At 41.3% G+C, this 26,785-nt stretch overlaps 1 protein-coding gene across 3 annotated transcripts in view; it reads right to left on the bottom strand.

Annotated features, from left to right (window-relative positions):
- ntn1a (netrin 1a) overlaps nt 1-26,785 on the bottom strand; it is a 94,868-nt gene that overhangs the window by 24,243 nt on the left and 43,840 nt on the right. For all 3 annotated transcript variants that reach the window (XM_062997339.1, XM_062997340.1, XM_062997341.1), the window contains one exon: nt 15,040-15,228. In XM_062997339.1, the coding sequence (XP_062853409.1) occupies nt 15,040-15,228 (189 nt within the window). The remainder of the gene's footprint in view (nt 1-15,039; nt 15,229-26,785) is intronic.

Raw genomic sequence — 26,785 nt, 5'->3', positions numbered from 1 at the left:
ACAAAATGAAAATTTGACACAATGAAAAGTAGTCTGTGTGCAGCTTATATAACAGTGTACATTTATTCTTCCCTCAAAATAACTCAAAATACAGCCATTAATGTCTAAACCACCGGCAACAAAAGTGAGTACACCCCTAAGAGACTACACCCCTAAATGTCCAAATTGAGCACTGCTTGTCATTTTCCCTCCAAAATGTCATGTGATTTGTTAGTGTTACTAGGTCTCAGGTATGCATAGGGAGCAGGTGTGTTCAATTTAGTAGTACAGCTCTCACACTCTCTCATACTGGTCACTGAAAGTTCCAACATGGCACCTCATGGCAAATAACTCTCTGAGGATCTTAAAAGACGAATTGTTGCGCTACATGAAGATGGCCAAGGCTACAAGAAGATTGCCAACACCCTGAAACTGAGCTGCAGCACAGTGGCCAAGATCATCCAGCGTTTTAAAAGAGCAGGGTCCACTCAGAACAGACCTCGCGTTGGTCGTCCAAAGAAGCTGAGTGCACGTGCTCAGCGTCACATCCAACTGCTGTCTTTGAAAGATAGGCGCAGGAGTGCTGTCAGCATTGCTGCAGAGATTGAAAAGGTGGGGGGTCAGCCTGTCAGTGCTCAGACCATACGCCGCACACTACATCAAATTGGTCTGCATGGCTGTCACCCCAGAAGGAAGCCTCTTCTGAAGTCTTTACACAAGAAAGCCCGCAAACAGTTGCTGAAGACATGTCAACAAAGGACATGGATTACTGGAACCATGTCCTATGGTCTGATGAGACCAAGATTAATTTGTTTGGTTCAGATGGTCTCAAGCATGTGTGGTGGCAATCAGGTGAGAAGTACAAAGATAAGTGTGTCATGCCTACAGTCAAGCATGGTGGTGGGAATGCCATGGTCTGGGGCTGCATGAGTGCAGCAGGTGTTGGGGAGTTACATTTCATTGAGGGACACATGAACTCCAATATGTACTGTGAAATACTGAAGCAGAGCATGATCCCCTCCCTCCGGAAACTGGTTCGCAGGGCAGTGTTCCAGCATGATAATGACCCCAAACACACCTCTAAGACGACCACTGCTTTATTGAAGAGGCTGAGGGTAAAGGTGATGGACTGGCCAAGCATGTCTCCAGACCTAAACCCAATAGAACATCTTTGGGGCATCCTCAAGCGGAAGGTGGAGGAGCGCAAAGTCTCGAATATCCGCCAGCTCCGTGATGTCGTCATGGAGGAGTGGAAAAGCATTCCAGTGGCAACCTGTGAAGCTCTGGTAAACTCCATGCCCAGGAGAGTTAAGGCAGTTCTGGGAAATAATGGTGGCCACACAAAATATTGACACTTCAGGAACTTTCACTAAGGGGTGTACTCACTTTTGTTGCCGGTGGTTTAGACATTAATGGCTGTATATTGAGTTATTTTGAGGGAAGAATAAATTTACACTGTTATATAAGCTGCACACAGACTACTTTTCATTGTGTCAAAGTGTCATTTTGTCAGTGTTGTCCCATGAAAAGATATACTTAAATATCTGCAGAAATGTGAGGGGTGTACTCACTTTTGTGATACACTGTACATACAAACACAATTACACACATACATACACACACTTACACACAAACACACAATTACACACACATATACTAACACAGACATACACGCGCATATAAACACACATACAAACACACACACACACACATACAAACACAATTACACACATACATACACACACTTAAACACACAAACACACATATACTAACACAGACATACACGCGCATATAAACACACACATACAAACACACACGCATAAACACACATTTATACAAACACATACACACATATTCACAAACACAAAAATAACTGGACACTCGTCCTAATAGTTAGATTTGAGTGTTTTAAACACATAATGCTAACAGGTGTATACAATTAATTATAGAATATACATTTACAGAAATTAAACAGTAACTAAGTTAAACAGTAACTAAAACAGTTTGGGGAAAGCCAATTCCTATTCTTTTTTGCCCTTTTGTCACACTTGATTGTGTTGTGGATTTGATTTTGAGTGGATATAATTACCATCAAACTACACTTAATCACCCAAAGTGTAAACAATAAAACCTGTTATATCTTATTCACAAAAATATTCAAAAACACCATTTAATCACGGCTCTGTAGAAGCTCCTGTAGGAGCAGTTACAGCAGCAAGTTTTCTTAAATGCATCTCTACAAGCTTTGCACACCTGGATTTGGGCAGTTTGTCCCAATCTTCATGACAGATCCTCTTAAGCTCCGTCAGATTGGATGGTGAGAGTGTTAACTACTATTTTCAGGTCTCTCTACAGATGTTTTATATGGTTTAAGAGTGGCCCATTCAAGGACATTTAAAACTCCAGACCACTCCAGTGTTGAATTCTGGTGTTCATTCCTGTGCATTCTGGAAGATGTTTCTGCATTTGACTGCATTCATACGTACCGCAGTTCTCACCAATTAATCTAACCCTGCACTGGGAAGCATCTCTAAAGCATAATGCTGCCACCACTATGTTTCACAGTAAGGATGGTTTCAGCCAGGTGGTGTACAGTGTCTGTTTTTCAGAGATCCACAGACAGTTCCTTGAATTTTACTGCTTATTTTTGGTCCAGACAAAGCAGTATAAATTAGAGTCCCTTATAAATTCAGGTGTGAATTTCCAAACAACCTCCAATCAATTCCGGTTACTCATTTAATCATGACGAACGTAAAAATGTAACATGTGAATCCCCTGACAGTTCTAAAATCACTTTAAATCCACATGAACTGCAAATTCAGGATATTGAAGTAATAACGCTGCTGATTAGCTGTTTCATTTTCTCACAGACCTCAGGGCTGTACGGGAGGTCTGTTTCTGCCCGAAAACTGCACACCCCTCTCCTCATTCACTGCCTTTGTAGTAAAACTGCTTTTAACTTAACTTCGTCTGGGCGTTTGTCCCACTGTGGGTGGCTGATATAAAAAGTATTCCACAGATATTCTTTCAGGCTTTATGAAGGCATGCTGGTGATGAGATGATGACTGTAGGTCTGATGCAGCAGCGTCAGGTAAAATCTGATGTCTGAGGCTGTCGGTTGTCGCTGTTTAGTCATCAAAGCCCGTCGTTTGGGCTGCGTTTGAAGGAGCAATTAGGACTTGATTGGATCCACCCCGCATCAGACCACAAATGTTTCGTGAGCGACCGTAAAGAGCTAAAAAGCAGATCGGCGCTGTTTGATCTGTAGTGAGTGAGTCAGGACAGCTTGCGGGGATTCTAGCAGCTGTTTACCTCAACGTAAAGAAAATAGTAAAGAAATATGATTTTTTCTTAAGGGCAAGGGTGAAATTATAACAGTGTATAGAGTCAGAATGGAACCTGAAATGAATAGCTAAAGTCAAAAATTTACACTTATAACGGACGTGTGAAATTTTATGTTCATTGTGGGTTTCTAAAAATCTGCAGGGTCAAAACTATACAGACATCACATTAGCAGATCCATTCTGTGATGTAGATGTCATTACAATGTTTAGATTTTTTCATACATATTTTTGTATTTTCCCTTTTCTTCCAATTTAGTCATTTCCAATTTCCTCCCGTGCACCACCCCCACGCTGGCTGATGAGAGACGCAGGCTAGCACCTACCCTCTTTAATATGTGTGCAGCCACCAAATTTACACCCGTGCTCTACGTGTTCCTGCACATCTTATCCCAATGCCTCAACCAGACAGCAGGGTCACTTTTGCAGCCACGAGGAGGAGAGACATTTACATTTACATTTTCGGCATTTAGCAAACGCTTATCCAGAGCGACTTACAGAAGTGCTTTCATAGTGAACATTACCTTACTCTAGTAGGTAGTAAGTAGACAACAGTCCAAGAACACAAATCTGCTAAAACTCTGTTAGAACCAAAGTTTTTTTTTTTTTTGCAAGAAATGAATAAGAGCGTTAGTAAGTAAGTAAGTACAAGTCAGCTTAAGTGTTTAGTAAAGACGTGATGAAGGTTTTTAATCGTTTTTTAAAGACAGGAAGAGACTCAGATGTTCGGACAGACAGAAAAAGCTCGTTCCACCACTTGGGTGCCAGTACAAAGAAGAACCATGATGCTTGTCTTCCTCGAGTCCTGGGTGGAGGATCAAGTCGAGCGAGACTAGTGGCTTGGAGGTTGCGTGGTACAGAGCGGGGTTTGATTAGACCCGAAGGTCCATTTTTGGCTTTGTAGATGAGCATCAGTGTTTTAAACTGAATGCGTGCAGCTACAGGAAGCCAGTGAAGAAAACGCAGCAGTGGGGTGATGTGGCAGCAGAGAGACCCTCTCCATCTTTCCCTCCCTCCCTCTGAGACGGCCAATTGTGTCAGCTGAGCGCCACCAAGACTTAAACCCGAGAGTTTATTAAATATTAAGCAGCTGTGCACAAACCTTTCCTTTTTTTCTTTTACATTTTTAACAAAGTGGAGTAAAGAAAAAAGCATCCGTGAAATACCAACTGTTAATAGGTAGATTTATTTTCTTGTGCGTGTGTGTTTTAGCTGTTTGACTTAGCTGTTTCATTACACAAATAAATATGCTAATTATATAATACATAATTATTTAAATGTCAAAACAATATAAAAAAATTAAAATAATGGCCATGCCGATAAAGCTACTCTGACTTCCACTGTGTTAAATGGAACTGGTTGTTTTGCTAAAAGAAATGGCGTGGTTCCAGTACCAGCTGAGATCTGATGTGGTGCAGATGTGCTGCAGGTGTTCCACTTGGACACACTTCAGCACTTTCCCTACCATAAACAGCCTGAAGCTGAAGTTTAAGTGGCTTTCCACTTACTCATCAAGTGCTGGTGCTAATTAGGAGGAGATACGGCTCCGTCCCAAATCACTGCCTCAACTTCATTCCCATCTGATGATAATTTAATCCTGAACAAATTTCACTGGTTATCTGAAGTGATTATTACTTTAATATCTGAAATCACAGCTTGTTCTTCTCCAATTATGAGAAATCGAATTAAGGATTTTGGGCAGATGATCAGGTTATTCAGAGCATGTACACATCTGATTTAAGTGAAAAAAAGAAGCCAGAATGTTTTCAGCAGATGTGAGAAATTCTTCAAAAGTGTTGAAAAGCACTGCAGGTGATCGCCAAATAAAGTGGGTTGAGCAAAATCTGTGAGCTTTGATGTTGTTATTCAGACTAAAGGTCTGAATAAAAAGGTCTTTTTTAAAGAATTTGACTTTGCAGATTTCTACACCATTTATTTTGTAGTTTTGTTGATTATTTTTTAAAAAGTAAAAAATAAAGAAAAGACCCAGCGACCCGTAGTGCTTGTTGAACTTGTCGAGAGTTATAAGTACCTGGGGACAACTATTGATGAAAAGCTGACCTTTAATGAGAATACTGGCATAATCTGTAAAACAGGGCAGCAGAGACCTGAGTCTGTTTTATAAGTCATTTATTGAATCTGTTTTAAAATTTTCTATGATTGCTTGGTTTGGGAACCTGAATGTTCAGAACAGAAACTCTCTTAACAACATTATTAAGGCGGCAAGTAAAATAATGGGTGTTGCTCAAGCTCCCTTAAATGATATATTTATTTGTCGCTCTACTCAGAAAGCGAGATTGATCTTGAGTTGTCCAGACCACCCACTTAACTGTGAGTTTTAGCTTCTTCTCTCTGGACATAGATTCATGTTCCCAAGGTAAAACATAATAGATGGAAAAATTATTTTATACCTAAAGCGACAGGGTTATTACATTTGTGAAATGAATTTCTCAAATTTTTCTCTATATATTTAAGATTTTATATATATTTAAGCTATATCATGTGTTTTTTTTGTGTTGTATGCCACAAATTTCCCTTTGGGGACAGTAAAAAATAAAGTAAATACCCAGCGATCGGTAGTGTTACTCTATGGGATTTCCACATATCCACGTGTCTGGAAACTTGTGAGGTGTGATCAAGTCGGCTCAGGTAAACAGAGAATGTTGTTTAGCTGAGTTGTTTACCTGAGCCTAAGACTTGTGGTGAAGAGTTTTGGTGAAGGTAATCCCAAAGTTTATTTATATAATAAACGGCACTAAATTTACCAGCTGCACCGCTGTTCTGCCCAACATACCAAGTACTTTATACCTACTGCATTCTGAACTTAAAACTCTTAAATAGCTCAATTATTTTCTGAGACGAGAGGATTTTCATTAATAACTTTGCTGTTTATTTATTCCTTGTATTGATGGTCCATTTCACTAATGGTTGTTTGTCAAGCAGATATTTTTCCCTCCACTTTAGATATACTCAATTTCCCTGTGCACTCTGCCGACCTCTGCCTGTCTCAAAAAATAATAATAATTACAGTTCAGGCTTAAAAGGCTAAGAAATAATGAGGGCAGATTCTCTCAGTCAGTCCGTTATTGTATCTGGATCGGTGTAAAGTACACCTTGTGTTTTTGTTCAGAAAGAGGAAGTAAAACGTTGGTGTTTGTAGAAATAACATTACATAAAGATAATGTCTGAGCACAAACCCAGATGTCATTTCCATTTCTACTGCACGACGTGCTAATCCTGAGCTCAGCGAGGTGCAGATTTTAATGAGGTCATGAAGAACAATATTTAGAATCAGCGGTTTGATAATTGTGAGGATGATTTGAACCATTCAAAACCGTGTGACTCACACGGTCCCATCAAAGCAGATTAGATTCATATGAACACTTTGTTTTTGGGATTGGTACGAGCGTATGGGGCTATAGGGGGTGAACAGATCGCTTTATTTGTCTATTTGTGCCATGGTAACCATGTGAGCGATAATTAGTTTAACCAGCTAAAGGTGCGGCCCGCGCTCAGGGGATCCGATCAGAAAATGATCTCATTCTCTTTAGCATTAGCGCCATGTGCTTCCCACTTGCTGAGCTTCATGTGATGCTTTTCATATTACAGATACATGATTTTTTTTATGAGTTTTAAAAGCTCACACAAGTGGATTAAACTGAGATCTGTATTACATCAAACACAGGGGTGCCAGAACCATTCCAAAATCCTTGAACCACACAGGGGCCCACACACATTGTACCATTTATATATGGTGCACATGTTTAATAAATTATCCTTCATTGACTTATCAACATTTTCAGAACTTTATGCTTGCAGCTTTCAGTCCCGCCACCATGTAAACGTTCAGTAACAAGCCACAGTAGCTTCATTTAATTACTTCTTCAATCAAAGGAAGAGACAACAAACAATCAAAAAAACAGAATAAAGAAGAAAAGTTTTCTGCAGGTAGTTGTGAAGTTTTTTCTGTGTTAATAATAAACATAATAAAGTTCTTATTAAGTGTATAACTTATGTGTATTTTGGCAGTCATGGAGTGTTGAGGGTTGCCAGCCTTTTGATCCTGAGCACCACCATGCACAACATGACTTGGAAATGACCTTTAACCCATGTTTAACCCGTTTAAAACATGTTCAGCATTGGAATTCGAGTGGTAAACCATGCTAGCCCTTCAGTGCTGAGATCTCTAGCTCTTGAGGTTGAATCTCAGCTCTGCTATCAGCCAGCCAGGCACAAACACAGACACGTGACTGGCTGCATGTCTGTAAGGGGAGGACAAAGGTTACAATTCCACGACCACCTCTACAACAGCCTACACTCTTCTGGGTTGCTGTGTGTTTTATATTTGGGACCATTTTGTAAAAACAAAAACAGTTGTCAGATCAGGCATTTATATTAAGAAGGCCTCTATAAAATAATACCTGGTTTTGCTAAGTAGGGTTTGTCTGAAAACCTAGTGAGCTCTCTACATAGATGCAATTTATGTCATCCTATACATGCTACTGAGGAAAAGGCATGTCTAAATTCTCAGATACCTTAAAATGCTGCGAACTAAGGTGTCTTAATTCTAAAGTATAAACTGACCGAATACTGAGGGAGCATCCGATGCTTCCTCAGCAGTGAAAGCTATCCCAGCTAGCGGGTTGTACTGCCACAGCTCATTGGTTGAATGGCCTGAGGGTAACTGGGTTAGCTTAGTAAGCGAAAACTGTGGTGACATAATCGCCATTATTGCTAAATTATCTGCCTTACGAGTTCAGTGTCTTATTAGAATCCTCTCTACTTAAGCAGCAACCTAAGTAGGCAGTAGGCAGCAAGGCAGCTCACATGGTTTTCAGACAGACCCTAGGTCATCAGCGCACTGACAAACAAAAGTTTAATCATCTTTGCAGTTAATGTGTCTAAAAAGAATGAAATCTGTATTAATTATAGAACTAAATACCACTGCACATGGTTTCCTCGTATCTAGTCTCCATGTCTATGTGAAGTAACTCACTGTTAACGATTTAGATGTTGGATGACTGTAATTGGAGGAACCTGGCACTCTAAACGCAGCCCACCCATATTGGAGGGTCTGAGTGTAATTTGGACGTGTTACACCCCCCAGTCATCACATAATGATTAAACAATTTGGTACTAATCCTGTGTTCCAGAACCCTGAATGAGGACATGTGGTGTAACAGTACAGAATTACTCCACAGTGCAGCTCATCAACGTAATGATCAAAAACACAATCAGATTTGTTCAAACAAAACGCCTCATTTACTAAATATATCGGTTTTAAAGGAGTTGTTCATTTTGGGAACAAGCATGATCAGATGATTCCAGCTCAAACACTGGAGAAGAATGAGTGTTTACAGCAGAGTTTATGAGGGACAACTCCATCAATCACAGAGAAAAAGCCTCAAGCTGAGATTTGAGCCTGGTCTTCGTCTAGAAACGATATTTCTGTGTGAAGTCAGAGAGTGAAGTGTCGTGAGTAATTGCAGAGTTGATGCATTGTGAGATTTCAAGCTGAAATAAAATGTCTGGCTGAAGCTTTTTGCACAAAATATTTGCAGTCATGATTTATAGCAGAGAATATTAACATTAACTCAGCATCCAGCTTAATGCACTGCAGTGAAAGCATGAGGGTCTGTGTTCTTGCTCAAAATATTCATATGAATGAATGAGGGGCGGCACGGTGCCGCAGAGAGGCACTGTGATGCCTCACAGCAAGGAGGGCCTGGGTTTGAATCCTTGGCTGAATGACCAGGGTCCTTGCTGTGTGGGGTTTGCATCTTCCTCCTGTGTCTGCGCAGGTCCCTCTAGGTCACAGGTGTCAAACTCAAGGCCCACATCATTTTATGTGGCCCGCGAGAGCTTAAAAGATGTATGATTGTCTTAAAATACACTGTCAAATCGTACATAAACTGCATCTCCCACAATGCATGCCGATTTTGTGACCCGCAAAGTGACCACATCCCGCCCCTAGATGGCAGTGTTTCCACATCAGCGTTTAACTGAGGCGGTTTTCCAGCAAGTGATGTTAAGAAATATTCACAAATAATCCAAAAATGTACAAGAAGAGAGAATTGAAGCAAAAGGAGGTAATTTAATAAAAGATGGGAAAGTGAATACAAGTTTGTGATTCAAGAAGAAAAACGGTACGTCTCTTGAGTTATGAGGCCCCTGCTTTAGGTGCTCCGGTTATCCAAAGTTCAAAAATGTGCAGTCAGGTAAACTGGAGCTGCTAAAAATAGCTATGAATGGGTATGTCTGCCCTGTGATGGATTACCCAATGAATCGGAGCCACCCTGAGCAGGTAAAACAGACAATGAATAAATTATTAGATGATTTTATTCAGGCCGCACAAGTGGAGCAATTGTAAATTATGCTAGCCCAAAATCGCTGGGATCCAGGGTTCAAATACCCAGTGGTGCCCTGTGTTTTCTGCTGGAACCGGACCTGCCACAACCCTGACCAGGATAAAACCGTTGATGAAAATAAAATGACTGAATTCATATTCACTTACACTAACCTGTTTCTGTTACTGTTTGTTTAGTTTTTTTTACTGATTATTTTACAACCTAGCATGCTAAATCCTTCTTTAAATCATTATTCACATTATTCGTTGAGTATCAGAACCTGGTTAAACTGTTTGTTTGCTTTCTCTGCTGTAATTACTTCACATGTTCAATCTATAGCACATTCGGAGCGGTTTCAGTAAGGTGCCGGCGACATAAATCATGATGAAATGTGTTTATGCTAACTGTTTAAGTGGAGCAAGGAGGATTAGCTCAAACACAACATCAGCATTTTCCTCATGTGTGAAACGTGCTGCTACGTTCCTGATGTCACTGCCCAAAAAAAGAAAGGTATGCAGAAGTTTGGATCCCCAGCCAGCCAGAGACGGGGGGCATGCTGCTTCATCGATAAAAATATAGAAAAAAGACATTTACAGTCTGGAGATCAATCACAACACCTCAGGACAGGCTGATAAAAGCCAGAAAAAGGTTAAAAAATTTAAGCTGAAAATCTTTCTTTATTACACTAATAAACTTTTATTATACATAATCATTTAAATGCCTGACCAGTAAATAAAAAAAATAGCCAAGCCAATAAAGCTACTCTGACTTCGACTGTGTTAAATGGAATTTGTTTTTTTAAAAGAAACTTCAGGACGGGCTGATGAACGCAAAAAAAAAAAAAAAAAACGGCAAGTAACAATGAGACATAAAAGAACACGAGATAAAAGCAAAATTAAGAGCAAACACTCTTAAAGCAAATTATTCTTAAAATATAATAAAAAAAGCATCATAAATAATTAAACTGAAGGATAAACAGGTTGTAATGCAGTAAGTAAATTTGAAGTATGATTGAATTTTAATAATTAAACAGTTAAATACATGATATTCCACTGTCTGTGGGAATTTATCTCCATTTGTTCCAATTCATCCCAAAGGTGTTTAATAGGGATGAGTTTAAAGCGATGACAGGCCACTGGAGTTCCTCCACACCTCGTTTCATTCATGTGAAAAGAATGAAAATGTAAGAAAAGTGAAAGAATGAAGCCCTGTTTAACAGAATGGAAATTTGTTCTGTCAGAGATGTTTTGTTCTGTGCTGATCTTCTGATGTGGGTGTGAATGAAATTACGCAGTGAAAGATGAAATTAATGCCTCATTTGGAGCGGTGGCGTCTTTTGAAACCGCCCAAGTGGAAAGCAATGAGATGCTGAAATGTGTGAAAACAGAAAGAGTAACAGTATGAGGGTTTGGTGAACACACGGCTGAATGATGGATGTGTGTTTGCATTCCTTGCAGCAGGAGGGTCAGTGGTGCCAGTTTGGACTGAGACTTCACTGACGTGCTGCTTCTGCATTTTAGTAATACATTTAGGAAAAGTGTGTACACACCAAGTAATCTTTTATTAAATCTGTAGCGACTTAATCAGGGTGATGAGAAGTGAGGTTTAGGGTTAAATGTATCAAGGTGACAAGACGCGTTTGAGACAAAGAGTTAAAAAGCTGCTCTGAAGTGGTGAAAATAATCAAGCGTAGTCCTGAATAAAACATTCAGGTTTTTAGAAACATGAAGTTGATAAAAAACACAACTGTATACAGAATAAAATCTGTAGGCTAAAGTAGCAGTGGTGGGTTAGCATTTAAGGTACTGGGCTAGTAAAGGTCACTGGTTTTAGCCCTGCCATGTTGCCACTGTTGGCCTCTTGAGCAAGGCCCTAATTTTACAATTGCTTAGACTATAAACCATCACTATGGATAAAAGTGTCTGCTAAATGCTGCAGATATAAAGAATAAATTATTTATATTTTTAGTTTTGTAGTGAGCCTTTCACACCTGAAAGTACTGCTTTATCTTTTATGTTCTGAGCCTAAATAATGTGATTAATTTATTATAAGAGGACAGTTTCCATCTTACTCCATCTTATACCATAATCTAGGGCTGCGATTGATCGACTTAGTCGATGACGTTGACGCAATATTTTAAGTCGATGCATAGTTTATAAATGATCCTTTTTAATTGCTACAACAAGTTTTCCAAAACCCAAACCATCAAAAGTTTGGGAATACTTAAACTGGCACAAAACAAAAAGGTGCAAAGCTTTGATGGTACCACAGAAGCACGAGTGCCATGTTGCTCGTCTATATTGTTTCATTACGCTTCTTAATCGCAGAGATCTTGGAATACCATATTTCTTAGTGAGTTAAGTTAGAACGTTGTGCACTTGCTGCATTGCGTTTTTTGCGGTTGCCGCAGCGCTCAAAGCGCAAAACGTTCTCATGTGAAACACTCACCACTTTGTTTACATCGCTTAGAATGTGAAGTCATTTTTGAGTGAATGTGTAGGTTAGAATCTGGGCTCATTCTGTCGTTACTGTACGTTGGACTTAATGAGTATCACAACACTGCTGAGATTTCCGTGAGTTTAAAACGCAGGCAGTGTTATCACCAAACTGGCCTGGCCTGAGGAAGGGCAGTCAGCTGGGATACATTGTCGCTAAACAATTGCAACCAGTGCTGTCTGGTTCATGGTCACCTGCACTAGTGGTGGGGTATTGATTAAAAAGGTTTCTCTCCATACTCGGTATGGCTCTCGGTGAGACGCCACCACTGGCAAGTAAAAATATGCAGCTGATGACCGAGTGTGTGTGAGGGAACATGTGATGGTCTCAGCTCTCCCCAGCCAGTGCAAGAAAGTTGGAATAGGGAGACTAGCAATGATTAGATTGAGAAAAAAACAAGAAAAAAGCAAGAAAAGATGAATAATAAACATAGTTTGTCACATAGAGAATTACATAGTGTGCATTCTTAAACGTAAAACAATCATTTAAATAATTGTGTTTTGTTGTTTAAGATTTTCTGGACCAGTTTCTTCTTGATTCTTTTTATCAACTAAGTAAAAACTAGCATTTGGGAGAGAAGGTTCTGTAGGTTCTGAAGGTTCATGTTCTGTAGTTTTTATGCCAGCACTGGTGGTGGGTTCCAGGTAAGAGTTAAGTTGGATTCATTTCTACACCTACAGGATTTTTTCTTCCTCTTTCACTGCCTTCACTTTACCCCTGTCCTCCCCCAACCCCAAATCCTCTCACTCATCCGGCCTGTAATAGGGCTCACTTCACACCTCAGCTCTGTTTGTTTACATTTGCCCTGTCAACCCTTAAAACATACACACACACACACACACACACATACATACAAAGCCTACACATACACACACACAGACATGCACACACACAGACATGCACACACACACACAGTCGCTCATGGAGGGACTAATGAGAACCTTCTATGAATTAAGTAGATGAATAAATCAATAAGTAGATGGATAGATAGAAAGCTTTTGGAGAGATAGAAAGCTTTTAGTGTGATAAATATACAACAGTAGAGAAAGAGGTGATTACTTCTTCACACTAATGTAGATAGATTGATTAATATAAAACAGATAAAAGCTGATATTTCAATTGAGATGAAGCAGAAAGCGCAGAGATAAATTCAGGGAATTTAAACTGAGTCTATAACTAAGTCAGTAACTACAGTGCACATTGCCCATTTATCATATAAACAGACAGACAGACAAATGTGGTTGGACAGACAAACAGAGGTAGACATACAGACAGGGGTGAAAAGTCAGACAGAGGTGGATATGCTAACATAGGTGGACAAACAGACAGACAAACATGGGTGGACAGACAGACAAACAGATGTGGACAGACAAACATGGGTGGACAGACAGACAGAAGTGGACAGACAAACATGGATGGACAGACAGAAGTGGACAGACAAACGTGGGTGGACAGACAGACAGAAGTGGACGGACAAACATGGGTGGACAGAAAGACAGACAGAGGTGGATAGAGAAACATGGTGGACAGACAGACATATGTGGACAGACAAACATGGGTGGACAGACAGACAGATGTGGACAGACAAACATGGGTGGACAGACAGACAGATGTGGACAGGCAAACATGGGTGGACAGACAGACAGATGTGGACAGACAAACGTGGGTGGACAGACAGACAGAAGTGGACGGACAAACATGGGTGGACAGAAAGACAGACAGGTGGATAGAGAAACATGGTGGACAGACAGACATATGTGGACAGACAAACATGGGTGGACAGACAGACATATGTGGACAGACAAACATGGGTGGACAGACAGACAGATGTGGACAGACAAACATGGGTGGACAGACAGACAGATGTGGACAGACAAACGTGGGTGGACAGACAGACAGAAGTGGACGGACAAACATGGGTGGACAGAAAGACAGACAGAGGTGGATAGAGAAACATGGTGGACAGACAGACATATGTGGACAGACAAACATGGGTGGACAGACAGACAGATGTGGACAGGCAAACATGGGTGGACAGGCAAACATGGGTGGACAGACAGACAGACAGACAGACAGAAAGGGACAGACAAACATGGGTGGACAGTGAGACGTGGACAGACAAACATGAGTGGACAGACAAACAGAAGTGGACAGAAAAACATGGGTGGACAGACAGACAGAGGTGGACAGACAGACAGACAGACAAGCATGGGTGGACAGACAGACAGAGGTGGACAGACAAACATGAGTGGACAGACAAACAGAAGTGGACAGACAAACATGGGTGGACAGACAGACAGACAGAGGTGGACAGACAGACAGACAGACAGAAGTGGACAGACAAGCATGGGTTGACAGACAGACAGAGGTGGACAGACAGACATGGGTGGACAGACAGACAGAGAAGTGGACACACAGACATGGGTGGACAGACAGACAGAAGTGGACAGACAAACATGGGTGGACAGACAGACATGGGTGGACAGACAGACAGAAGTGGACAGACAGACATGGGTGGACAGACAGACAGAAGTAAACAGACAGACATGGGTTGACAGACAAACAGAAGTAGACAGACAAACATGGGTGGACAGAGACAGAGGTGGACAGACAGACAGAAGTGGACAGACAAGCATGGGTGGACAGACAGACAGAGGTGGACAGACAAACATGGGTGGACAGACAGACAGAAGTGGACAGACATACATGGGTGGACAGACAGACAGACAGACATGGGTGGACAGACAGACAGAAGTGGACAGACAGACAGAGGTGGACAGACAAACATGGGTGGACAGACAGACAGAAGTGGACAGACAGACATGGGTTGACAGACAGACAGGCAGACAGACAGATGTGGACAGATGGGTGGGTACCTTTGCAGGCTTTCCTGTGTGTGATGGGTTTGCTCATGTCTCTATAATAGCCCTCTTTGCAGTAATGACAGTGACGTCCGGCCGTGTTGTGGCGACAGTTCAGACAGACTCCTCCGCTTTTCCTCCCCGAAAGTTTATAGAGCTCCATATTGAACCTGCAGCGCCGGGCGTGAAGGTTACAGTTACATGCTGCAGGCAGAAACACAGAGAGACAGATTACACACCAATAATAACAGAATACAACACTCATCAGGTCATCAGGAACACCTCTGCGGGTCCAACTTCAGCGTACAAAAGCTCTGGACTATAAATCCTTTGTTGCTTTATACAGGCTTTAAAAAGAAAAATGTTGAGAATCACTGCAGTAATTCATCTGTAAATCTGAACCATGCATTAGCTCCTCTCTACCCCGTTCTGTCATGGAAAAATCCTAACAGTGAAAAAATACTTTAACCCCCTTTTTTTATTTTTTTCTGCTTTTATTCAGGATTTTTTTCTGGGTTTGGAACGAGGAATAAACATGATGCTGTGTGGATGTGATCTGTGAAATGATGATTCATATTGCATGTGTATGATGGTTTTATTGCTCAAGATGTTGTTCATGTTCTTTATTTATCGTAAAACACGAATAATTTATAAAAAAATTATTTTTTTTACATTTTTCTCCCAATCCAGTTATTGCCAATGTTCCTGTTGCATTTCTCTTGATGCTTACACAACCCATATGCTTGCTGAGGAGAGCGGAGACTATCACACATATTTGCTTGTCACAGTTTTTATACCAGATGCACTTCCCGATGCAACACTAACCCCCCCCCGACACACACACACCCCCAATGAACATGTTCAACGCCATGCTCCTTCTGTATCTATGAGCCCAGACTGGGATTCAAACCCCCAGAACTGTTACCAGCAGCGTGGCTCTTATCACTGCACCACACACGCTTACAGAGAGAGACTCTATATATACACAAGTGCATATACACAAACCCTGAGCTTTGATTCGTGACACACCAAAGTTTCAGCACTTCCTGTTTGATATTAAACAGACACAGTGACACAAAACCACATTTAGAGGAAATGACATCATAAGCTTACTGACAGAATGGACGTTTTACTGCATTTGATGTCCAGATTTCTTAAGCTTTTAATGTTGCAGCAATACAGGTGAGTCACACACACACACACACACACACACACACACACACTGTGAAACAAGAAAGTTAGAAGTTACGTTCCACTTGGGTAACAGAGCAGCTTGCATAAGCTTTACAGGACTTACAGACACATCGGTCAAATCACACCAGATCTTTGGATACAAATTACCACACATTAAATTAGATTTATTTTAATGGAAGTTGCTGCGCTGATTTATTTTGCTCCACCAACTTCTGATGCTAAACTTTACACAACCATTTATTTTGTTAAACTTGGCGCCCGGTGCGATATTTAGGGGATTAACTGGACTGCAAAAGGCTTAACAAAGGCAGAACAATAATGTAGCTCTAAAGCCACTCAAAGAGAAAAAAAGTGAACTATAATTACTAAATGGGCGGCACGGTTGCTCAGTGGGTAGCACTGTCGCCTCACAGCAGGAAGGTTCTGGGTTCGATCCCCAGGCGGGGCGGTCCGAGTCCTTTCTGTGCGGAGTTTGCATGTTCTCCCCGTGTCTGCGTGGGTTTCCTCCGGGAGCTCCGGTTTTCTCTCACAGTCCAAAGACATGCAGTTAGGTTAACTGGAGACACTGAATTGCCCTATAGGTGAATAGGTATGTGTATGTGTGTCTGCTCTGCGATGGACTGGCGGCCCATCCGGGGTGTTACTGTGTGCCTTGCGCCCATTGAAAAGCTGGGATAGGCTCCAGCACCCCCCACGACCCTGATTGGATAAGCGGTTAGGACTAGTAATTACTAAATAAACAAAATAATTAAAAAAACAAAAATGTTTGAAATTAACAGCATGGCTTCATTTGGTGGCTGAGTGAGAGTGAAAGGCCCTGGCCTGGCGCCCAGTGTTTCCCGGTGGAACTGAACCCACTGCAGCTCTGCCAAGGATAAACTGGCTAATTTTAAATAAAATGAAAAATAAAAAACAGGAGCAAAACCTCAGGCATGACTCGAGAGAAGATAAGACAGGCAACTGCATTATTGGATCAGAAACGCTGCACTCCATACAATGCATTTAACCCTGAAAACACAGGGACAGACTCAGGAAGAGACAAATGAGCACTGGCATGCAACTCTGCCAGCTACATAATCCACCACTGAGCTATCAGCTCCACCAGCTACTCAGTCAACAGTCAACCTAGCAACTCCACATCACTCCATGCTGTCTACCATCAAGCTAGCAGGTCTGGCAATTACTCAGGCCACTGTAGAGCGATCAACTCTGCCAGCTACTTAGTCCACCGTCAAGCTAGCAGCTCCTCCAGCTACTCAGCTAGCCATCAAGCAAGCAACTTCGCCAGCTACTCAGTTCATCAAACTAAAAACCAAATGCTCACTACAGCAAACCCTGCAGCAGCTACCAAATCAGGACGCTGCTACGTCACCCATGGAAAAACATGAGAACAAAAATCTGCCAGCAGCAGCTACAAAACCAGGTGACCAAACACGGCCCAATCAGTCACTTAAAAGCTAAAGAGGAAATTAAGTTCTAAGACTTTTGGCACTTTTTGTACATTCATTTTTATAATCATCACTAGGGATGCATCAATACCATTTTTTCCCAGCCGAGTACAAGTACATGTATTTTTGTACTTGCCGATACCGATACCAATACCTATTGGATCAGATATCTGACATGCTAGAAAACTCGATCCGGTCGCCAAGCACTCAGCGAGCCGGTCGGATCGAGTTGTTGGGTAGTTCACACTTAGCGATCGAGAGCCGAGTTTTGATCGCCGAGCGAACGCCGGCAAATCTAGCGCCGACCAGTCGCCGAGTGAAAATCAGGGCAAAAATCGTGTAGTGTGAACTAGGCATAACGCAGCAACGTGCACTAGGTACACGGTATCGGATGTTTAGTATCGGAGCCTCGTTTGCAAGTACGAGTACAAGTTAATGAGTGCGGTATCGGGCAAATACCCAATACTAGTATCGGTACTCATGCATCTCTAATCATCACATAAGTATCTGTGCAAACATTTTAAGAAAAATATTTTTTAAACTATAATAATATGTTATTTGACCAGGATGCACAAACTTTTGTGTTTTTTTGGCAAATGCCATATTATTATTATTATTATTATTATTATAAAGGGAATTTACTACAACTGATACTCTTGAAGGGTAATGCGATGAAACATTTAGAAAAATGTGTTAGGGTTTATGGCTGAAAGGTGGATGGAAACATGTGGGAACGCTGTTCTGCTCAAATCCCCCCCCCCCCCCCCCTCCAAAAAAAGAACTATCACTAGGGCTTAACACCATCTGTAAAGGTTTGTAATGCCAAACATGTTTGTGTTCACCCACCGCAACACCCCAAATCTCCCCTACACACACAGGGGTGGCGGGAAAGAAGTTCAGCTGTTTTAATGTTGTTCTGTTTCCCTCGAACACACACACACACACACATACACAAACACACACACACCTGTACCTGGTGTGTATGCAGGATTCAGGGTGGTTGCATCTCAATAGTGGAAACACAAAGGCTGTGTTACGTTACGTCTCAGGTCAACACACTAACCTCACGTACACAAACACACACACACACACAACCTGAAGCTTGGAGTGGAGCTTAAAACCTTCTTTGTACTGAACTTGAGGTCCAAAAGTCTCAAGTCTGAGGAAAATGAAGCAAGTGTGAAAACACCTGGACGCACTCGGTCACATTTCGGGTATTTGGAATCAGAAAGGTGCTCAAACGAGGAGGTGAATGAACCTCATGAAACAGTTTCTACAGCACATTCCCTCATTCCTCACAGTCCTCACTCATCTCACCTTATCTGTAGTGTGAGACTGAAATGTTGCTTTATATGAAAGGGGGTAAAACATAACCCTCTGTCTGAAGTGAGCAGTATGAGGGTACTTTCAGTTCTCAGAGACGGTGAGAAGAGTGTGAGTTCCATCACATCACTCAGCATGTCTGAGAGAACACTCCACCAACCTAAACACTCTTCTCACACATCCACCCCATTCACTTAGAGGAGATATTATAGATAAGTGTGTGTGTGAGAGAGAGAGAGAGAGAGAGAGAGAGCGAGAGAGAGAGAGAGAGTGATGACTAATTAGCTCTGCTTGCTGTAGAATATGTAATTAGCTGCGCTCTCGTGTTGAGTAAATGTTTGTGTCTGATGGAGCGTATAAAATAATAATAATAATACAAACTTTGATCTTTTTTGTGATTAGTTGTCATGGAGACGGCCCAATGATAGGTTGAGGAGTGTTTTGGCATTTTGTGCCTATAACAGAGTTTAATCCGCCTGTCAGCTCTCACACGGTAATGCAGGAGTGTGTAAACTTTCTACAGACACAACTAGAGTTTTAACTGTTAAAATACCAGAGGGCCAATTATTATCATTTTATAGAAACTAGGGCTGGCTTGATACCACTTTTTTATGTCTGATACCGATACTGCAAATTGAGTATCTGCCGATACCGATACCAATCCGATACCGTCATTTCTCCTCTCAAACAACTAAGCAGTAATAATACATAATATTCAATGCACCATGGGTAAACTAGCTATCTAAATAACAATGCTCAGACTGTGAAACAAATATTCTAAAGGAATAAATACAGAACCTACAACATTACACTTACACAAAACTGCTGTTTTTATTTTCACTTTTACACACAGAACATTTAGCAGCATTTCTGGTTTCACTTACGTTCAAACTGTTGTTCACGTGACATCTCGCTTTAGGCCGTGTCGTCCAAAGTGTCTACAACTGGAAGATGTGGATGTCAATCAAACGCGATGGACCAATTAGAATTTACACAGAGTTGAGATTTTCCATTAAAGTTGTATCACGTTTTTAGATGATTAAACCCTGCTGGATTTTGAAGAGGACGTCTGAGGCTAAACGGGAAACGGTGTAGTTTGTTTTATTTCATAACCCTAATGGATCAATTGTTGAGGATGTGAGAGATCTCCAAGCCGGGACAAGATAGGTTCTTTATCTCGGGTGAGCGATTTATCATTTATAAAGTGATTTTTATTGTGTTTAAACATTGTTTTTAGATGTGGCAGTAGTAAATGATTTTTTTAAATGCTAAAAGTAGATCAGTGTGTTTTAATTTCTGAATGGCTGTTGCAGATGAGTTGTAGATCAGTGGCACATGTTAATGATGTCATCAAGATGCACCTTGTTACGGCAGTTGCCAAGTGAGTGGCAATAAACGACACTCTGTTGGAATGTATCTTTGTGTGTTATTTGCTTTACACACAAACAATGGCCTTATTTAAACTAAGTGTTATTGACATTAAGTTTTATTTACATTAAGCAACAGTATCAGATCGGATTACACCTTTTTTTCCTTCCGATATCCGATCCAGTGATTTGGGCCAATATCGGACCGATACCGATACGGAGTATCGGATCGGTGCCAGCCCTAATAGAAATATTTATTATTTATTTATTAAGCCCAAATATTCATATATATCAGGGCTCTAGACTAACTTTTTGCACTGGTTGCACTGGTGCACCTAACTTTTTTTCTTAGGTGCACCAGCACAAAAGTTAGGTGCACCCAAATTTTCGACCGCATCGCATTTAACACCGCAGTTTTACAGGTTCACTTTTTTTTTTTTTTTTTTTAATCACTGTCCATACAGGCAATATTGACTTGGAAATAACTAACAATCTGGTCAACATGGCCTCGTCTGATGATCTGTTTGCTGCTGCCTGCCACTGAAAGGCAGTGGGGAGAGGGGACACTTGGGCAGTGCATTTATCACGGCATGTAATGTGTTTTATAGATGCATTGGGCTTTTTCAGCCTTTCAATTCGAAATGTATTAGAACCAGTCACAAATATACTATTGCCGGCCACTGTCTTCTTTACAGTTAATTATAGTATTACAGACTAATTATAGCACACTTATAAAAATTATAAAAATAATAGAGTAAATGTGTATGTATGTGTGTATATCTATTTATATGTGTGTGTATATTTAAAATTATATGTATATGTTTGTGTGTGTGTTAGAGTGTAATCTTAAATGCAGTGCATTATATTATCGGCTTTACTGAATCTTTTACACAGATTCCCAAAATCGCTTGCGGTGCACTCACTGTGTATTTTGACTACATGTATTGTAATATATTTTGGTCTTTTAGTTATTTTTATATTTTACTTAACGAAAATATTGTCGTGTTTTTACTTTCACTATCGCGGCACTTTACCGCTAGCATTAGCCCCTTGCTACTGTAGAGGGTCGGCTCACCTAGCCGCTGTCCGGTGGGGATGCTGCGGGTCTTTTGCTGTGCGGTGGTGGAGGTGTGGGAATAAAGACACACGACAGGGTAGAGTCACTTTAACTGTTTAGTCAGGACTTAAGTGAGCGTTACAACACTTTACACCGCCGAGCTCCAGAACCCGAACTTCCATTCTGGGGACATCCGGCGAGTCTCACATACAAAACTAAACTTACTGCAGAACGTCCGAACGCACGTGGTGCTGCATTCTGATTGGCTGAGCTGAATGTCGCTCACATATCACCACTACAATATTGTCCCGCCCTTCACTATCTCTGATTGGTTTAGACCATGATATTGGCCTAATGTGTGTTGTTTTTTTTTTCCCTCGGACGCCTGGTCGCACCGGTGCGACCTGAGATTTTTTTTAGTCGCACCATTGAGAAATTAGGTCGCATGTGCGACCAAATTGGTCGCACTCTAGAGCCCTGTATATTCATGCCAACTTCAGAAATATATAAAATGCTAGTAAATACAGAAAGCAGTGATTTGTCGGTTCTCTTGATGTTTACTAAATTTGGTGTTTGCAGCATTTTCCCAAAAAGACAACATGTAGACAACTGTGTTTTATAACCTTTCCTTATGGTTTGTAGACTGAAGGCACCAACTGATCCAGTTTTAAAAATGGATTTTTTTTATCATTCTTTTGCTGTGCCCGTTTTCCGCTCCATATTGTAAGTTTTAATAGGAGCCAGTTCTGTTCTGCAGGCAGGTCAGTCTAGCACCCATTAGCACTAGATTACAAAGCCTCGCTGTGTAACACATGGACCGTCTGAATGTCCAGGAACAATACAGCATCTAAAAGAAGTATGTGTTGCTCCAAAATGTGTAGACATATTTTAGTATTAATGATGCCCTCACACATGTACAAGGTACCCAATGTCATGATCACTAATACCTGTATGCCATGACTGACTCTGGCTTTAGAACTTCACACTTGTAGCAACTTTGATAATCCTATTTTTAATGAAAGTTTTAAAAATGTGCCTCTTCATTAGTTTGGAATCTATTATGTTACAACATCAAAGACCTTAAAAAAAGTCACAAAGAAGCCGGTACTGAAATCTTCTCTTGATTAAAACATTCATGTGCTGTCAGTCCACAGTTGAAAACCATCCATCATGACAAAGCCTACTGTAATTATGGATGACCTGACCAGTACAAGGACTGCTTTCTTCCTTACTTTGGACAAATTTGATGTGTCATGTGTCCTTCTCAGAAACATTTCCAACAATGACCATCTTTATCAAGAATGTAGCTGAAGCTGACCTGCACCTGGATTGGATTATAGTGTGGAGAACATTTGCAGCATCTTCCTCACTTTCCTATCAGTTCCTCGTCTGATTTCACTGATTTCAGAAATGGTTTGGACAGTAGATGACCATGAAGCACATACATAGCAACCATGACCCAAGGCATTTCACAATGCATTTCCCTCTCATATGGCATTGATGAGACTTAAAGCTGGGTCTTCACAGTCGTGGGCTTTTATATTAGCCAGCTGCACACACACACACAGTGATATTCTAACAGTCTGTTGTGTTCTAGCTGCTCTGGTTCAGCTGTGTGTTTTGTCCTCATTTAGCAGGTGTGTTTAATGAGCTGCAGGATTGTTTGGAAGCTCCATGAGGTTTTGGGGGTAACAGTACAGGGTGCCGGGTGACCCCCAAAAGCTAAGTGGCAGCTCAGATTTTAAATAAACATAGGGAGAATGTGAGCTCAGCGGTAATCCTGAGGGCGACCTACAGAGTAACGTGATTAGCGTGGGAGTCTCTGAACATGAGAAAAGTCTTGGATCCAAAATTTTTTTGATCAATTATTTAGTTTTTTCCTTTTTTTCACCCAGTCCAGTCACTGCCAATTGGAGTTCTCTCTATCTTATTGCTGTTACCACCCCCACCCCCAATCGACAAGGTCCAAGGCTGTCACGCACTCTTGCTGACAAGCATGCAGCTGCCAATTGCTTCTTTTCACCTGCCAGGAGTGGGGTCTCAATGAGTACAGTATTGCATGCGGAGAGTCACACACTGCCATCCGTGATCGTTCGCCCATCATGCAGGCGCCTCAACCTCAGCAGAGGTCATACTTTTTCAGTGATTGTCCATCCCCCTACAGACACACAGCCAATTGTGTGTTTCTGTAGGTGCCCGGCTGGCCAGTAGCAGAGCTGAGATAAGTACTAAAGAGTTTGAGATCCTAGCACTGGTAGGCTCACATATTTTACTGCTGCACAATCTGAGCGACTCTCAGATTTCAATGTAAGTTGCTTTTCTGTGAAATGAATAATAGGAACACAGGCTTCCTTGTCCGAAAAGCTGTGTCCTTATAAATAGGGTGAGTCTGACAGTAACCATTAGGCTAAGACTCAAGCGCTGTAATGGGTCTATAAAGCTGATTATAGATGTTCACAAGTCAGAAATGTCAGTTGGAGAAATGTCAATTTTCTGGTAACTCCAGCACCTAGGATTATCTGTACAAACAATGTAGGTCAAAAGCACATGGACTAGTGGTCTCTTTTGGTAAGAAAACACAAAATAGCACCTTATGCTGTAGGACAATTTGTCTCAATGGTCAAATGTAATTTAAGAACCACCAAAACCAGGTCTTTCATTAAGTAGAAGCAAGTTTACATCACATAGGTTTGGACGCTGCTATGCAAGAAAGAAGCAACTGGTTTAAATTCGGCAGCTCAAGTGAGCACATGGAAACGTTTCTGGAGGAGAGTTGTGTGGTCTGTACCTACTGTTAAGCATAGTGGAGGTTGTATTAGGCTCTGGTGCTCTTTTGCTGCCGCTGAAACTTGTGTATCGCAGAAAGTGGAAGGAACAACGAAGAAGAAAAATGACCTCAAAATTCTTGATCCTCGGATTCAGTTGGGTGGTAAGACTGGTGTCGTTTATTTACCATTTCTAACACATTGTGTACTAACAGCAAAACCCAGAACCACTAAGTGCTTTTAGATCACATGTTTACATTCAGGCGGCTGCAGCGGACTATTATACAGAAGTGAGGACAAAGTTAACATCTAGCTGGTGCTTTACTTCAAACAATGAAAAAAACTGGAAGAAATAATTGGGAAACCACAGAACAGGCACTTTGGAGAACCGCTTCTAGGGGAAAGCAAAATGTGTCCAGAGGGGCTGTGAAACCAGACCAGTGCCAGACCTCAGTAATAATGCTCATGATACTGAATGGTACTGATCCATGTAGTCATGTTTCAAAATCTAGTCAAAAGCATTTTGTGGATTTGAAATCTGTGTAACGTTTGATCAGGGAATCAAACTCCTCAAATATTTTTAGAAACCGTCCGTTGAACATCTTATTTAGTTCTGCTCTGGATTCATCGCTGTATGTCTTAACTTAACACAGATGAACCACCTGAACTGAAATGACCTGAACATTCTGGGCCCTCTCGGGGCAAACAGCTCAGAAAGAAAAATAAACTTAAGCAAACTGACCTTCATTTACTCTGTTAAATTTAGGCGATGGGGTGCTTTGCTAGCCCACCTCTGCTGAGACAGGAATCTCTTACCATGAGCCTGGATGGGAGTTCAACAGATACAATTAACTGTATCTGAGGGAGGTGAGGCTGGATGAAGAATCAGCTTCTCACCGCCACAACAGCTACACAAACTGAAGAATTGATCTTACAATACAGGTCAGTTGTAAAGAAACAGGAATTAGAATCTGATAACCGATTTAATCTCAGACTTGTGGACTATATTTAGTAGTGTCTGTATCATGATTCAGGTTTGAGAGAACATGTTCTCTGCCATGTTTTTGTTTGACAGAGCTCACATGTGTCTTCCATTAGCCGTGGGACGGTTCGAGTAAGGACTGTACAGGTGTTTCGGTGAATGGTAATAAAACCCAGAGCACGCTGGGAGGAGAAGCTTGATGCAAGGCACCGTCTCAAATGTGTCTCGTGTTAAAGGTGTATTAGCATGAAAGTGAAACCAATCTCACCTCTCCACCATGTCCACTTCTCTCCATCTGATCAAAGGCACATTGTTTTAGTTTTTGTTTCTTTCTTACGTTTTCATTTTGTTTCTCATTCCATAGGGAAGAAAAGGGTAACAAAAAATTTCTTTCAACATCTGTTTTAGTTCTGAAGCTTTTAAACTGACGTCAAAAGACTTTTTTCTGCTCTTGGTGTGATTGCTGTTTTTCCTGAACGTCAAAAATGTTGAATACATCGTTAAATACATGCAGTTTTAAAACTACACACACACAACAACAGAGCTATTCATTTTATTTTCATCAATGCTGGTCAGGGTCGCAGTGGGCCTGGTTTCTCTGGGAAACACTGAGCACAAAGCAGGAATACCCTGAACAAAGCACCAATTCATCACAGGAACAAGAGCTGCTAGTCTTTTCAAAGTGACATTTGGTTAAAGGACGTAAGTGGTCTATCACTAGCCCACCAATGTTGAGAAACAGGTTTGAATCTCAGCGATGCTATTGGTCAGCCAGGCTTCTACACGGACATGATTGCTTATGTCCGGGCGGGCCAAAATCCTGTGATGGGTTGGTGCCCTGTCCAGTGTATTCCTGCCCAGCACTAGACCAGCCAGGCGTCTACACAGACATGATTGCTTATGTCTGGGGGTGGCCAAAGCCCTGTGATGGGTTGGTGCACTGTCCAGTGCCCAGCACTTGACCAGCCAGGCTTTTACACAGACATGATTGCTTTTGTTCAGGGGTGGCCAAAGATGGATGGATTGGTGCTTTGTCCAAGGTATTCCTGCCCAGCACACAAGCTTAAGACTTCTGTGTGCCATTAGTTGTGTAAAGCACACCACCATTGGGCTCTGGCATGGTGAAAATGGTTTTCTCTGGATTAATGGATCATGGCTCAATATCTGGAGGTATGATGGACACTGAACTCTACTGTATTGTTAGGTGTGGCCCTTCTTGGTCAGGGTCTGCAGCATGAGAGGAGATAAAACTAGGGAACTGGGCATGGCTAAATTGGTAAAAAAAAAAGGGGGAAAATGCATGACTGTGCTGCAGAGAGCCCTGACCCCACCCCTGTTTAACACTTTTGGGGTGAAGTGATCTTTTTGTGCCCGACTTGAGTAATAATGCTCATGTTACTGAATGGAAGTGAATCTCTGTATGAAAATCTAGTAGAAAACTTCACAAAAGCATCCTGTGGGTTTAAAATCTTTGCAACATTTGATGAGCCGGAGGGATTCAAACTACTAAAATATTTTTATAAACCTTCCTTTAAACATCTGGTTTAGTTCTGCTCTGGATTCCTTCACTGAACACAGATGACTGCCCCAGTCAGAACCAAAAGTATTTAGATATGACGTACAAA

Source organism: Trichomycterus rosablanca, chromosome 6, assembly GCF_030014385.1.
Source record: "Trichomycterus rosablanca isolate fTriRos1 chromosome 6, fTriRos1.hap1, whole genome shotgun sequence".
NCBI classification, from domain to species: domain Eukaryota; kingdom Metazoa; phylum Chordata; class Actinopteri; order Siluriformes; family Trichomycteridae; genus Trichomycterus; species Trichomycterus rosablanca.
The sequence above is the reverse complement of the archived record's forward strand: the minus strand, read 5'-3'. Positions and strand labels throughout refer to the sequence as shown.